General features: G+C 54.2%; 4 protein-coding genes across 4 annotated transcripts; 2 read left to right on the top strand and 2 right to left on the bottom strand.

Annotated features, from left to right (window-relative positions):
- Positions 1-504: 504 nt before the first annotated feature.
- On the top strand, positions 505-1,173 carry MRS44_013935 (uncharacterized protein; the record flags this gene model as incomplete). The annotated part of the gene is made up of 1 exon (XM_065617373.1): positions 505-1,173. The coding sequence occupies one exon, from the start codon at positions 505-507 to the stop codon at positions 1,171-1,173; it is 669 nt and encodes a 222-aa protein (XP_065473445.1).
- Positions 1,174-1,617: 444 nt separating this feature from the next.
- MRS44_013934 (uncharacterized protein) lies at positions 1,618-3,218 on the bottom strand (the record flags this gene model as incomplete). The annotated part of the gene is made up of 2 exons (XM_065617372.1): positions 1,618-2,034; positions 2,094-3,218. 2 exons carry the CDS (start codon positions 3,216-3,218, stop codon positions 1,618-1,620), a joined length of 1,542 nt encoding a protein of 513 aa, XP_065473444.1.
- Positions 3,219-4,295: 1,077 nt separating this feature from the next.
- On the bottom strand, positions 4,296-12,509 carry MRS44_013933 (uncharacterized protein; the record flags this gene model as incomplete). Its single annotated transcript, XM_065617371.1, has 8 exons — positions 4,296-5,336; positions 5,402-7,228; positions 7,279-8,055; positions 8,111-9,631; positions 9,902-9,953; positions 10,006-10,040; positions 10,213-10,973; positions 11,033-12,509. The coding sequence occupies 8 exons, from the start codon at positions 12,507-12,509 to the stop codon at positions 4,296-4,298; spliced, it is 7,491 nt and encodes a 2,496-aa protein (XP_065473443.1).
- A 1,040-nt stretch (positions 12,510-13,549) lies between these two features.
- Positions 13,550-15,609, top strand: MRS44_013932 (uncharacterized protein; the record flags this gene model as incomplete). Its single annotated transcript, XM_065617370.1, has 3 exons — positions 13,550-13,659; positions 13,869-13,912; positions 13,964-15,609. 3 exons carry the CDS (start codon positions 13,550-13,552, stop codon positions 15,607-15,609), a joined length of 1,800 nt encoding a protein of 599 aa, XP_065473442.1.
- Between the last annotated feature and the right edge of the window lie 214 nt (positions 15,610-15,823).

Below are 15,823 nucleotides of genomic sequence, written 5' to 3'. Positions count from 1 at the left end.
CTGACGGAGGTGTCCGGCAGTTGGAGACGGTGACGCCAAATGATACCGGTATTGCACTTTTATGCTGGGCTGTTTGGTCAAGTGCAGTCCCGTTCCCTCCAGGGTTAAAAAGACCAAGTGCTCTTTTCTTCAAGGTTGAAAGATCAAGTATTCAATCTCATCAATACAAGCAACTGCACATTGCACTAAAGCCGACAATGAGTGGCATCGATTATGATGTTGACTCTGGGTTCCTGTACTGGGACCAAGAAAATCAAGACACTCTGGCCCGGGATACCTCCCAGGTAAATACTTTACACCTTCCGACACTCGACGTCGTGTCCGAAATCTTCCCGCTCCACTTTTCTGAAATCCTCCTTTGACGTCCAACCACTGACATGCCATCAGCTACCCCTTGCTTCGACTCTAGATCAAGTTGCCCTTCTAGGATGCCTTCACAATTTCCCACCAAAAACTCACGCGCCATTATCCCCAGCCGTCCTCACTAATAATGTCTGGAGTGCGATGGAATCGCCGATATCCGACGCCTCCACCGGCGATGTCAATACGGCACTCGAAACTCCTCTTCTCCTACCAAGTGACGTTTCCGGCTTTTCGTACACGGCAGACATTCTCTATCCCCAGATCGACGGCAATGATCAGCCACTCGAAAGACTGCACCAAAGCAAGACTCTTGGCACGAGGAAGACGGATGCCGAGACAAACAGTGTGACGTCTTCCCCGACAGGGGAACCTTCTCCCCCTCAACCCCCAGCCGACAACGACGTTAATCGCGACAAAAACAGCAGCAAAAGACGGCCTGATACCAAGCTTCGTTCAGCGTCCCGCAAGCCCAAAGCCCTGACACGCAGGCAGCCACCCGTTCCGAAAAAAGTTTTGCACGCACGAGAGTGCCACAACAGTGTCGAGAAGCGGTATCGAACACGGCTCAAGCTACACTTTGAGAGCCTGCTTGCTGCGATACAAGCGCCGCGTGCCACGGGCGTCGGCCCTGACTACCAAGGTTCGGCTATCCCGGGCCATTGCGTCAGCAGAGGCGAGGTTCTGGACGGCGCAAGGCAGCGCATTTTGGCCTTGGAGAGGGAAAACAAGCAGTTGGCGATGGGGAATGATCAGCTACTGAAGGATATGGCAGCGCTGCGGCAGACCTTCCGCACGGTCAGAACAATGTGACTTGCTATGGAGCTTACTGCGTGCGAGGACATAATTCACCTATATGTCTTGGGGCGTTCAAGCCCATCTCAATAAAGCGGTCGCTGAAGGCACCTTCGGTAATGCGTCAAGTTTCTATGTTATGACGCAGCGCATGTTATCTTATCCCCCTACTTTGTGGATTTACCAGCACCCTGTTGCGCCGTAAGATCGTCAAATCCCCCACTGGATGTTACCGAGGCCGCACTCGGAGATAGCCACTGACCCTTCATAGCTCTACGGTGTACGTGTGTCATCTGATCCTGTTCTACACTCATAGAGGAATTGACAGCTGTTTAACGTCATGGGATTTAACGTAGGGACCCCACCTTTGGCCACCACCCCCCTTTGGCCAGTGGAAATTGCCTCAACACCAAAATTCACACATCACGTAAATCAGCTATTTCTCAACGAAAAATAATGCAATTAATTTAGTTGAACCTGGAATACACTCTGTAGACCTTGCTCTTTCCTCTCTGCTGCTTTGATGGAATTCTCTTGTAATTTGGGCGCCTCACGGTCGCGGTATTTCGTAGGTGCTTTCGCCGCCTCATAATGAGCGTACGCAATTTCCTCGATGCGCGCAAACCTCTCGTTAGGGTCATAATCAACGGCCTTCTTGCCGGTGGGCTTCTGCGACTCCAGCTCGTCCTCTAGGAAGTCAATTCTCTGCTTCTGGCTGGCGATAATGCTATTTAAATGAGTGATTTGCTTGGCGTTCTGGTTGATCAGATGTCGGGCTTCACGTTTGACACCGCCATCGCTATTCCGGGCCTGATCCAGCCGTCTTTTGACATCCCTCTCGTTCTTCGGCGTACAGAGATTATCGCGAGCTAGCGACTTCTGCTTTTTTGGTGTTGATGGTGTCAAATCCGGCGGGGAGGGCGCTTGGTATTGACAACCTGCTTCATCGGCTTCTCAACGTCGACAGGATAAATTCCTGAGCCCCGGAATGAGTGTCGGACATTCCTCTCGTTCAGGGCTTTCTTTCGAGCTATCTCATAAGAGTATATGAAGCGTCGTTTTTGAATGGGAGACCTGGCTGCGAAGGTGGCGTACTTCTCAGTCTCCTGGTGAAAAAATCGCTTAAGAACCGCAAAGACACCAACGTCGAGAGGTTGTGTGGCATGAGACGAGTGTGGCGGCAAGTAGAGAAGCTGTACCTTATTTAACCAAGCCAGGAACATTATCTCTACCGTCACATGAGAGCTATGGCCGTCGAGAATAAGGAGTCGCCATTTCCCGGGAGCAGGCTCTGTTTCCGGCAGAAACACCTCGACGAACCATTTCCTGAAGACCAGGCTATTTGACCAGCCCGTAGGTGTGCAGTCGTACTTCCAATCCGGCCACGGAGGGTTAAACCACTGGCCCTGAAGGTTCTGACCGGCGAAAATCACCACCGGCGTCGTACTGGTGCCACAAGCTGAAATACACTCGATTATCGAGACCCAGGTACGAGAATCGCTCTTTGAGACGGTTGAGAAGGATGTAAAGGAGGTCCCTACAACCCTTCCGGCCTCAGTCTCCCCTTCAGCAACTCCATGTTCGTCGACATTATGCAAGGTAGTCCAGTCGATATCTTTATCCTCAATCTGGTGCTCCAGGAGTCGAAAAAAGCGCTGTAACTGCTCCTCCGTAGTCTCATTCGCTCGTACGGCGTCTGTAGATCGTGATGGCTTCATTTTGATATCCTTATGGCGCGCAATAAAGCGGTTGACCCAGTTATGGCCGACGTGTTCGTCTCGTCCATCGTGCTTGAGTATGAGGTCCGCAAACTTGCGTATATTTGCCTTGCTTTGGCCGCGGCCAGCAGCTTCTTCGTTTAGAATCCAATTGACTAGATTCTTCTCTTGGTCCGGATTCAACTTTTGAGCCGGAATTTGAGCATCGCGAGCGTTGGTGCCGCCTTTTTTGCGGTTGCGAAGACTCCCGCGTGAGATGGCGTGCGTAGAAGCAACTTGCACGAGCGGAGCGTGTTTAAGGTCTTTGAGAGCGCAAGAAATTCGATATTCACGTTCTTTGTCCATTTCCGATTATCGTGATATATTTTTGAGCTTCATACGATATAAAATGACAATTCTGTGGCCGACTCAATTATTCGCATTGCCAAGCATGAAGTCTATGATGATGTGGCTAAAGGGGGGGTGATGGCCAAAGGTGGGGTCCCTACGTTATCAGATTTGCTTGCAATTTGGTGCGTCGATGTTAACCGAAGAGGAACCGGGGAAATTTTTTGGGACTTGACCTTTGATGCGAAAGAGGTACTTCCCACACTAACGGTTTTACGCCTAGTTTACAACTAAATCTGGTGCTGTCTCGCGTTTTTGTGACTCTCTCGCAATTTTGTGGCCAACTAAGCTTGCTTAGTTGGTTCGCCTCGGAGCTTCTTCTGTCACGAGCCCGAATTCTCTGATGGGTCTGATTGGATGTGTGTATATTCTTGGTTTCGTCAGGACCCCGCTCTGAGTTCTGTTGGATACGCGATGGGGTAGGGGTGAATTCAGTAGATTGTGGGCCAGAAAATGATGATTTTATTGATTGAAGCCTTTTTTCATATTGTTGTTGCTCGCTTCGTCATCGTGCGGGGGCGTTGGCCCATTCTTGATGTTTTCACCGCCACAAGCCACACATTGTTATAACGAGGAGCAAACTCCCTTCTATCCGCACACAGGCGCCAATCTAACAAGTTCCTGTACATCCTTATGTATGTATGTATGTATGTATGTATATTTTTCGTCCGGGAGGCCGTGAGGCCTCAGAAGTCTCCTAAGGGAGCACAGGACGTGCTGAGCTACGGGAGTCTATCTATGATCTAACCATATAGTGTCCCCTATCCAGCATATAATCGGCACAAATGGCGCTTTATATCGAGCCTGTTACCCGTCAGCGGGCGGTCCAGGCACGGCTAGTGAATAGTAGCCGCGGGGCAGCTCATGACTAGGATAGTCATGGTGGGGGGCTGTGGTTGAGGATGGCCGCAGCCAGACAGAGAGCGTTGCGGCTCCCTGTCTGGCCAAGCCTATGTAATAGAAAGAGGTAACAAAAGAAGAGAAAAGAGAATAAAGGAGGGGGCAGACGCCACTGCATCTCAGGTTGGCCCCTGTCTAGTAGCGAGGGCAGATCCTATCAAAGAAGGCGCTTATCTTGGCCAGCTTGACGAACTTATCAAAGTCTTTTCCTAATGCCAGATTCACTGCCGTATTCGGCGATGGAGCGAGCCTCGCTCGCTTCCGTGGCGGTACCTTTCTGCAGTAGAAGATATGGTCAGGTGTTTTGCGTCGATTGCATGAGCAGACCACTCGTGCTTCAGTATGGTTGAACCTCTCGTGATATGCGGCAAAATCCCCGTGAAGGGACCTTGCAGCGAGTAAGTGGTGCAAGACTGTACGCGGGAGTGAGAGCTCCGGCGGGCAGGCTATTGTCGCCTTGAGATTCAATCTCTTGTACTGCTCAGGGGAGGCGGAGGGCCACCAGGTTCTGAATGCTTCTTTTGATTTCTGCCTCGCGATTCTTCGCAGGTAGGCCAGCGTGGGTCGCGCGCCCTCGGGCTCGGGCAGCGAGGATGCTGCTTTTGCTAGTTTATCGGCTTGTTCGTTACCGGGGATTTTGGTGTGACCGGGTACCCAGCGCACTTGAGTGGCCCTATGGGATGTTACTAGGGACTGGAACTCGAGAAAGACTTCCTGGGAGGAGTCTGATGGTGTGCCCCGCAGGCATGTAGCGGCAGCGAGGTTGTCTAGGCAGATGAAGATGTCTCGGGTTGCTGATTCCTGCAGGTGTAGGGCGGCTTTCAAGCCTTCCAATGCCCCTGTGGCTTCGGCATCAAAGACCTCAGCCGGTCCGAGTCGTCCTGATCCATCAAGGATCGGGAGGCTATTTTGGTGGATAGTATAGCCATAGCTGGCGGCTCCATCCGAGGATAGAGAGCCATCTGAGTATACGACCAGGGTGAGCGGGTCGAGCGTCTGGGCCCAATGAAGGAAGGCACCAGCTGTCTCTTCTTTCGATGCTATCTGCAGCGGCGTCATTTGCTCATCGCTAAAGCGTTTCTGGATGAGCTTTGGTCGTGTGCAGGGTGCGAGGAGCTCGTCGGTGCGTCGAAGACGTGTCCTGAAGCTGCTCTCTGGCGGTGCTTGGTATTTTCGCTTGATAAGGTCGTGGTAAGTAGGTTGGCGGGGTAGGCATGTTCGGCTCGCCAGGGGTGAGCCACATCAAGCGACTTAAGTCGTGCTGAGAAGCGGAGCTGCCGTGCTTCAAGAAGCTGGGCGACTGGTGGTATCCCGCATTCTCGGTGGAGGGCGGTAATAGGTGTTGTCTTCCAGACAGGTAGGATAGCCCTCATGGATTGGTTCATGGCCTCGGTCATTCTCTGCATGAGGTGCTGGTTGTTCGATGGTACGTCTTTGGTAGGCTGGTTCCACCGCGGCCGGTCTACGCCTGGGTACCACGCCTCGGCGCCATGGAGCAGCACTGGCTCGACGCATGCTCTTACGGCGCTTCGCACGGCGCTCGGCAGCGGGCCGTGTTTCGTGTTGGCGAGCCCTCGCAAGTGATGGGCCACTACCTTCGCTTTTGCTGCCCACTTTTCTACGTGGACTCGGAATGACAGTCTACTGTCAAGCCAGATGCCCAGCCAGCGCAGGGCCGATTCGGGCTGTTTCACGACGTCACCGTGGCGTATCGCCGGGGAGGACCTGAGTTTGCTGCGAGAGAAGTGCATGACTTCGGTCTTTTCGGGGTCGAAGGAGACACCGTTTGCCGCGCCCCAGCGGATCATTTCTTCGATGGACGCAGACGCCGCAGCGGTGGTCTCGTCGACCGTGTCACCTGTGAACAGGATGGCTGTGTCGTCTGCGTAGCCGAAGCGGCTTTGGGGGTTGCTTAGACGGTAGATAGGCTCCGTATAGAGCAGAAACAGTATCGGCGATACCGGCGAACCCTGAGGGAGGCCACACTGGAGGGGAGAGGAAGCGGTGACGGTGTCTTGGTACCTGACACGCGCAGATCGGCCGCCCATGAAAGATCCAGCCCATCTGGCCAGATGATCGGGCCAGCCTTGTTCGCGTAGGCGCAGAACCAGCCTGTTGCGCATGACGGTGTCGAACGCGCCTTGGATGTCCATCGTGACCAATGTGGCCACCTTCTTGCGTGCGAATGCTTCTTCGATGTCGTGGATCAATGCAGTCACCAGGTCCGTTGCAGACCTCTTCGGGAGTGCCCCGGCCTGTTGCGGGTGGAGGACTTGGTAGTGGATGGCTGCCCATGCTAGCCGGCGTGCAATTAGTCGTTCTAGCCCTTTGCCGAGGCAGGAGAGCAGTGAGATGGGCCGCCACGCCCGCGGCTTCGTGAGGTCCCTTCGTCCCGGTTTCGCAATCATGACCACCTCCGCCTCCCTAAATGGTTCTGGGTGATGGCCTATAGTGAGGCATGCCTGAAATAGGCGGCGGACGTGCGTCCCGATGATATGCCACACGGCCTCGAGGAGCTTGACTGTGATGTTGTCTGATCCTGGGGAAGTGTTTCCCGTATGGAGGGTCGCGTACTGCGCCTCTTCCAGGGAGATTTCTAGTGGGAATGGTATCGATCTAGGATGGTGCACCTCGATCCAGGGGTCCTGGATATCGTCTTCTGCGGTTCGTCGCTCTAACGCAGCCCGGCGGAGTGCGTTTGCCTTGTCTATCTGGGTTTCGTAAACGACGTCGCCAACCTGCAGTGGTGGTGGTTGGAAGGCCCCTGGGGACTTTAGCCATCGCACTGCTTTGAAGACAGAGCTACTATCCGAGAAGCTGTCGATGAGGTTCCGCCAGTAGAGTCTTTTTGCTCGGCGGACGACACGGTGGAAGCCTCGTTTGGCAAATTGGACTTCTTGGTTAAACCCGAGGGGGTAGAGTCTTCTTATGGCGCGGAATTCGGCCGCGGCGCTGGCGCATTCTTCGGTCCACCAGGGTGCAGTACGCGCTCCCTTCCGCGAAGGTCGGCCGGCCGCTCTTGCCGCCGATGTTAGGAGGTTCACAAGCCTCGAGGCGAGCTCGTCAAGCTCTGATGGGGACGAGTCTGCGAGGGGATTTGTGCAGCTCCGAGCTCTACGATTTCGACAAAGCGTTTGAGCTCGTCTTCTGTTGTCACGCGGATCCGGCCCGGTTGCATCGGGACCGGTGTTATGTCGGGGAGGGTGAGCTTGAGTGTGAAGTGATCAGAGCTGGTCGCGAGATGGTCCTCGATTGCGGCTTCAGCCAGTGGTATATTAGTAAAGGCGAGGTCGATGGTGTTTCCATGTGGGTTTGTCGGGATATCTGGGGTATTCAGTAGGCTTAGATCGTTTTCCGAGGCCCAGGAGGCGATGTCTTGTCCCCGGTTGGTAGCCTGCCCGGTCTGCCAGGTATGATGTCTGGCGTTGAAGTCGCCAGCAACGAGACAGCGCTCCGGGACAGGCCATCGTAGCAGATTGTTCAGTGCGTCCTTCTCGTCGCTCTGGCGGTAGAAGTTGACCATGGTCACTTCGTTGACCCTGAGCCAAAGAGTGTCTCGGGTCTGAAAGGGCCGGATCTGGTCCGCTAGGAGCCTTGGGTCCCGTCGGACATACGTCATAACTCTGGGTCGAGTGTCGTTGCTGTTCCATGTGTCGACTGGCGCGAATGTGTCGTACGCCGGGTGTGTTTTGGTGATGCATTGCAAGCTTGTGAAGGCCGTCCATGGTTCCTGTAGGAGGACGACGTCGTATCGTTCGGAATCGGCTAGTGCCAGGGCGCAATCGTGGGCCGGGGGGATCTTACCGACGTTGGCCTGAAAGATCCTGAGTGGCTGTCTATCCTTCTTTAGTGTTTGCAGATATCTATTCCTGGTCATGAGGACGGGTGATGAGGACTATGCGGCGTTTCCTTGGTGAGCCAGGTCTGGGATGCTCCGGTTCCTCCTCTACTTCGGAGGTTGTAGCCACCATTATGCATGAGGGCGCTCTTGATGCGGTTGGGCTAGATGCGTGGGCGTCCAGCTGTTCTTGCGGTGTATCGGTGTCGCGTTGCGGTTCTGGGTTGCGCTGACGGTACGTCTCAGCACCTATCGTCCGGATATGTTCTCTCTGCTCCCTATTTAGTCGGCGAAAGACGCCGTGCACTTTCCTCGGTCGAGCCGGACACTTGTGGAAGTTGGCCCGGTGGGGGCCCGAGCAGTTGGCGCACTGCTCTGCTGCGACACAGTCATCCAGGGCGTGGCCCGTCTTGCCGCATCGTTGACAGCGAGGCTGTCTACGGCACATCCGGATGGGATGGTAGTCCCAGCATGTTTCGCACTGTCTGGGGCGGTCGGTTTTGTCGAAAAATCTAGCCGGACGGCTGCCAAAGACAGACCAATATTTCCTGATTGGCTTTAGGAAAGACACAAGCAGGGTCTTGGTCAAGGGGTCTTCCGAGGCCTGTCGCGAGGGGCGCACGTCGACGGGCTTGAGCCCCGTCTGGATCTCTATCTCATCGCTGACAATACTGTCAACGTCAACCTCCTTGCCGTGGAAGTCAGTCAGTCTTCGGGGAAAGTCCGAGATCACATAGGTGAACCATGTCTTGTTAGTCTCTATGGCCGTGGCGCCCAGGTCCGCCGCCCACTCGGACTGCTTCTCTACGAGGTAGTCGCGGGTCTCAGGGTCGGCGGTCTGGACGGCCCATCCCGATCTGACGGGGAATACCTGCCGGATCTTGTTTGAGATGGCGCCGAGTTTTTCGCAGATGTGGGTCCGGATCGCGTAGCAACTCTGGGTCCGGGCCGGGGCGCTAGGTTCTAGGCGGATGAAGACGCGGAGGTCCTCGCGGGGTGGGGCGATAGTCGCCGGTCGTCCCTGGCAACGCGGGGCGTCAGATTGTTGTCGATGTTGTTGTTGTCGTTGGCGTTGGCGTTGGGGAGGCAGATGGCCGGGATCAGCCGCAGGAGGTGAGGCAGCGACGCTGCTGTACGTAGGCTTGGGGGTTGGTCCAGCACCGGAGAGCTCGCGGCTCCAGGAGTCTAGAAAGCTGTTGGCGAACTGTTGGGCGAATTGTCGTTCCGGTCCAGTGGTAAATTGTTGCGCAGCTTCTTCGAACTTGGCACAGAAGGCCTGGAAGACCGTCAGTTTGGCGTTATACTCCTCTACACGTTCGCGTGCGAGCCTATTGGCTGACTCGACAATAGAGACTGGTCGTTGTCCAGGAGGTGATGAGGGGGGGTCAGGGCGAGCTCCTTCCGTAGCTGCGGCAGTGGTGGTGGTGGCATTAAGTGGCGAGGACGGCGTTTGAGCCATGCGCCCGGGATCGGATGAGACACCAATTGGGCCGTTCACGATCGCGGGGCTGTTCTGCAAGAGAGCTGCACGGGCTCCTCGGTTCAGGTTGGCGGGGGTGTGGATACCCAGGTCAAAGGGATCCGGAGCAGCAGGCGGGTTCGGCGTAGACGATGCCATCGCCGCCGCGTGCGGCTGCGCAACGCGCAGGTTGGGACGTTTGGTGTGCGATTGTTAAGGATTAAGGTGTAGATAAGGTTACTTTCTTAACACTTGCATGCCAAGAAAGTGTGATTACAAGTGTGATTGAATGCCTGTACATCCTTATGCTGGTGTCATGATGTGTATTTAGGGTAGCAGGGCGTGTACATGGCGTGCCACTGCTATAGCAATATCCTTCTAGCTACTCCAGCATAAGGATGTACAGGAACTCAGAGCGGGGTCCTGACGAAACCAAGAACATACACACATCCAATCAGACCCATCAGAGAATTTGGGCTCGTCACAGCTGGAGTAGCTAGAAGGATATTGCTATAACACGTACACGCCCAATTATCCCAAATACACACCGTGACATCTTCCACATGAACCAACGGGTAGAAACCTCAACGATCACAGTTAGAGATGATCGTCAGATAAGTGTGAGAACGCCATATCTGCGGCTCTCAAGCCTATACCCTCTAAGAATTTAAATCCATCCGTCCTCCCGTCATGGTTCTCCGTATCCGATGGTCCTCCTCTTCATCGCGATGTAGCTGTTCCCCCGGCAATCTCACCGCATGGTCCAATGCGACCGGCAGCCCGCGATGCCGGCCACGCAGCATGACAAGGCACAAGACAAGCTTGCTGCTAGTGTGCCAGGCTCCGGAGAAGCTATACGCGTCCCTCGGGATTCCTACAGAGATCCCGACCGTGCCGTAAGCAGACACGACCTCGAAGATAATGTTGAACACGGAAAATGCCACCGGGTCTGCCATGAAGTACGAGGTCTCGATCGTGGTGATCACCAGGACTGCCAGCACCAGCCACCAGATGTCGTGAGCCAGCTGCCCGTGGATTTGCTGGCTGATGAAGCCGATGCGGCTGTTGCGTTTGCTGCTGCTGCCGCCCGGGCGGTTCGGTGTGGGACCGTTGTAGGACTTGTTGCTGCGCATTGCGGGCGGGGCGCCGACACCGTTCCACGTGAAGGTGCGCTGCAAGGCGTGCCCGATGTCGACGGCTGCGCTGGACCGGCTCAGTCGGCGGACGAGAGTTGGGGCCGTGGATAGCACGCCGTTGGTGTTGGAAGCGTGGATATGAGACTCGGAGTCGTGGCCATCAGCGGAGAACAGGGGGGCGGCGGCCTCGGGGTCGGCGTCGGACGTGGAAAACCCATCGCCACTGTAGATGCCGAGCGAGCGCTCCTCGTAAACATTGGAGTGGCGCATCGTGATAACGACGGGGTATACGGAGATGTACATCATGATAACATACAGCACCTGAAGGCCGATATAGACCTGGGAGATGGGCACGACGTAGAAACCACCAGACCTGACGGCTACGAGAGGTTGTTAGAATGTTGGTCGAGTCTCAGGAATAGTAGTGTGAGCGGCTTACCGAGGGCTTGGAACAGGCCGTCAAGGATGCGAGAGCCTGTGGGAATGCTCTCGATGACTGGATTTCCGATATTCATAATCTCAAATGCGACCCAATCAATGGAATTCAACCAGATGAGCATGAAGAGAAGCCACCAGGTAGGACGAGACGGGAATAGGTTCGTATAGACTCGGCGAGGGTACTTGAGAATAAACTCGAACGTGGCCTTGAGGCCATCATAGGCATCATCTTTGGTCACAGCCTTCAAGAGCTTGAGGCCAATCCATACAATAAGGCGGAGGAAGAGAGGGTATGCGGTATTGCCGGCCAGGATCATGAGCCCCATTGTGATGAGGACGAAGTAGGCGTTCTGGAATGGAATCATGTTCGCATCCAGGAGCGACATGCCCGAATTGTTGAAGGCTGAGACGCCGTTGAAGACGCCGAGCCACCACGGGTTGATGCCGTTCGCTTTTGCAGTGTCGGGCATGTTGTTGTTCATCCATGCTCCAAGCGCGACGCATCCCAGGAACTGCCACAGGAAGAAGTAGAGAGGCACCAAGACTGCAAGGGCTTTCAGGGCACGGTACTCGTACCCGCCAAGATTCTCACGCTCCTCGCTAGTGAGGCTATGAAACTGGCCATTGCGACTGGAGGAGCGGCTCCCAAGGAAATGCCGGATGCTGAGTTCAACCCTGTTCTGGTCCGCTGGTGTCTTGGCGGCGCCATTTCTCCGCGTAGGCCGACTCTCGTTGAAGTACGAAGTGCCAGTAGAAGTGGCATTGCTGCCTTCTGCCCTGTGCGGAGTGTCGACAAAGACAATGTGTCTGTCAGCAGTGTCAGGACTGCGCGGCTCCGGTCCCGCCGACGCCTCGGGTGGCTCCATGAGATCTAGATCGGGTAAAGACAATGCACGCCGAGATTTTGGCATCGCCTTGGCAACCTGCAGCCTGTCCGCATCAGGATCTAACTTGCTCTTCAACGCCCGACTACCTATCGCCGGTAAGGTCTGGTCGGGGACAGGGACGGTCTGTGCTTTGCGGAACGAGATGGCCTTCCGCAGCTTCGGCAGGGTTAGCAACATGCTGCTACCCCGTTGGCTGAGCCTGCGGACGCGCTCGGCACGCACAATATCGTCGAAGCGCTTCTCGAAGACGTGTTTGCGCGCCAAGACGGTCCACATGGAGACCCAGATCGTGCTACCCAGCATGATGAGGAGGAAGAGCATCGTCTGCTGCCAGGTCGTCAAGGCGCTGAGGTTGACCGTGTTCAACCCGGCCTCGGTCATGGCAGACACCACGAGGAACAGGCTGTCGGTGTAGCTGATTGGGGAGGCAGGGTCTGATGACCGCCAGAAGATGACGGAGCTGATGAGACACACGACGATGAAATAGGCATAGTGGATGGTGATGAAGTTCAACGGCGGCAAATACTTGCGCATCGAGAGAATCCGTGACACCCATGGATGGTCGTCGACGAAGTCATCCCAGCGCGACATTCTGCCCAAAAGCTGGGAAATATGTGGCATCACATTTGTTCAGGAAGGTTTGGCGCGTTCAGAAAGGAATGGAATGGAATCCATGAATGGATTTTAGTTCGTCCGGGGGGGATGATTAAATGAATTGAAATTTATTCCGCCCAGGAGGACTAACTTCATAGGGCTAAGCGCGCTAGGCTGTTTACGGTTCTTAAGTTTATCAGTTGCGTCCCCTCAGAAGCCCCACATTGTTCTGTTGGAGAAGTGGCATGCATGATGGTGTTACACAGGCAGCCACCTCAAGGGAAGATGTCTCACGATGATACAAGAATTGTCTGAACAGCGTTACAGACCTGTTGCAGGATCAGCAGATCTAGTATCTTGGCCTCGCCTCTTCAGATATAGAGACGAGGAGGGAGAACGAAGAACAAGAAGGAGATAACACATCTACAGATCAGTCACACACATGATCATGATCCTAAATCAATCATTCTCGCTCCTCCTCCATCTTCTGACTATCTGTCCCCATCATCATCTCCTCTGCTGTGCGAAGACTACCGCTGAGTCACCCGCAAGGATCTAGCCCAATTGAGACCAGCGTGTTTTCCGTGACTTCGTGAAGCACTGCTCTCAGGAGGGGTGGCGAGTACCGGGAAGTTAATGCTCTATCTTAATATCGAGTCGACACTCTAAGATCAGTTAAGATACTAACTGCGGGGCGAGTGACCTGCTGTAGTCTTCGCACAGCAGAGGAGATACGAACACGCGTGTCTGACAAAACTCTGGGTCCGCACGGTTTTAGAATAGAACCCACTCTCACAACGAACCAAAGTACGATGATTAGCGGAATCGCTCTCTACTAAAGTTGCCACGAAAGTAGAGGTACCTCCATAACCTTGGCACTCATGCGTCATCCGGCTCGCATTTACTGCGCCACAATCTCCTCAGTGACAGTGAGGGATTTTCGCAGTTCCGGACCCCTACCTCGAATGCCAAGGTATCATGTCTTGGATCCTATTCCACATCAAGTTGATGCGGTTGTCATTCTGAGAACCGGACTCATGGACTTCTCTACCGGCGGCGCGAATCAACTTGGAGATGATGTTGGCGAGACGGATGTATTCCTGCCATCACCGGCCGGATCGATTCAAGTCTATCTGAACATTCACCGGTAGAGTCATTTGTCGCAACACAGATTTCAGACGAGCCGGGGTGCTAACAAGCATGAAATCTTACAGCATCAGGCGGTTGTTTCTTGCCTCTATCGGTAGGCTCGGTGCCTATGTGGAATCCTGGGGGTTTCCTCGCTAAAATGTAGATAGATGACTCGTACACAATCGAGAGTTTTCGCGAGCCTAGGCTGAATGCTTTGCTAGTTAGGCCTCTAGTAGATCGCCTTTATGATCCTGGAGATATCTCCATAGGTAAGATATCCTGGATAGCTCGTGAACCTTGATTTAACCTGGCTGAACTAGTTTACTGTTTGCTTGCCAACCGTGTTCATTTCTTATGTGAGCAGTCTGACTTGGCGCATCAAAGCGTCAATGCTGCCCGGGCTACCTTGTGCGAGCTGGCTGCTACTCAAATTCTCCGCCGTTTTCATGAGGCCAACCTGGGACAGACGGGGCTCCTTCTGCTCGCACGCATCCTTGTCGAGGGCTTCGACCCCTTTCAAGGTGCTCCGAGCGATCTCGAGGAGGAGTGGAGGCACATGCAGTGGCCTGTTCAGGAACGTGGTGGTCATGAAATGAAGCTCACGGCTCTTGAGCTCGCTATCGTATCTGAAAGCAAGTTCTTCATCAGCTCGGCCGCCTGCCATCGCGTTGTCGATGCCATTAACCGAGGCCAAATCACCTATACACCCTTGTCGTTCGTCGACATCCTCCCGGACCATTACAAGCATTTGCCCATCTCCATCTACAACGCCAAACAAGCTCGCTTGCTCGACCACCATCGCCTGATTGTTCCCCGTACCCGTGTCGTTATCGAGCTGGCTCAGTTCCTTGTTCTCTTGACTCTTTATGTCCTTACAATGGTCAACAGACATCAGGGATTCACTGTTTGGGAGCTGGTCTTTTGCGTCTACACTACTGGTTGGGTCTTGCAAGAGTTCGCAGCCACCATAGAGCATGGTTGGGAGCTTCACTCTCAAAGCTTATGGTCTTTCCTTGATGCCAGCTTCATAGCCATCTTTGGTGCGTACTTTGTTGCCAGGATATATGATTTAGGCAACGGCACTCTGGCTGACGGGTACGGTCTTCACGTCCTCTGTGTTGCGGCCCCGGTTCTTCTCTCGCGAGTTGCCTTCAACATCATGCCAGACAACGTCGTCTTCATATCACTTCACGCCGTCATGAAAGACTTTACACTTCTCACATTTCTGGCTTTCTGGTGTTTTACGGGTTTCCTGCTGGCTCTCCAATGGCTCCTAACTGCAGAGCAACTCCCAGACGAGGAGACACCTGGATGGCTCACTGTGACCAAGTGGCTCCTGTGGATCTGGTTTGGTCTCGATGGCGCCGGGATTGGAGAGTCTGCAAACTTTCACGTTATCCTAGGCCCTGTGCTCATGGTGGCCTTCGCCTTCTTAGGGAATACGCTATTCTTGACAATCCTAGTGGCCATGTTGACGAATACCTTTGGTCGAATTGTGGCCAACGAGAGCGCCGAAATCAGATTCCACAGAACGGTACTGATATTCGAGAGCGTTAAAAGCGACTCCATCTTTTCATACCCTCCTCCGCTTAACATTCTTGCGTTAATCACCCTACTCCCTCTCAAGTTCTTCGTTTCTAGCCGACGATTTCACACCATCAATGTATTCCTGATCCGGGTTCTCAACGCCCCAGTGCTGCTACTCATTAACGCACTTGAACGACGAATCCAAGATTCGCGGCCCCGAAACAAAAAGTCGTGGTTGGGCTGGCACTTTACCGGATTCTCTCCTCACGGAGATGTTCAAGCTGTGTTCAAGGCGGTCCCGCCATCATACATGTCTGACAAGATCAACCAGCTCGACCCTTTGGACGAAATTCCTGTTTTGGAGGCCGATGTAGTTGCCACATCCCAAGCAGATGTATCACGGGCGAGGTTGCGGAGGGCGATGATGCGAGATGCGTGAAATCATCGACTACGCCTGCTGCCCTTTATGTCACGTTCGCCCTCTGATTCCGATATCATGCTCTGTGGTAGGTTGGATGTGGCGATGAAAATGTCGGAAACCGGGCCCCTGGGGTCTGATATGGCGGAGCAACATGACCGCGAGTCAATGGGTTTGAAGAACGGAGAAAACGATGGGCTATATCGTTTGCTAATGGGGCTGATTCCGTGCTCGG

Source organism: Fusarium solani (assembly GCF_023522795.1).
Source record: "Fusarium solani strain SB1 chromosome Unknown bctg00000009, whole genome shotgun sequence".
Lineage (NCBI taxonomy): Eukaryota > Fungi > Ascomycota > Sordariomycetes > Hypocreales > Nectriaceae > Fusarium > Fusarium solani.
The sequence above is the reverse complement of the archived record's forward strand: the minus strand, read 5'-3'. Positions and strand labels throughout refer to the sequence as shown.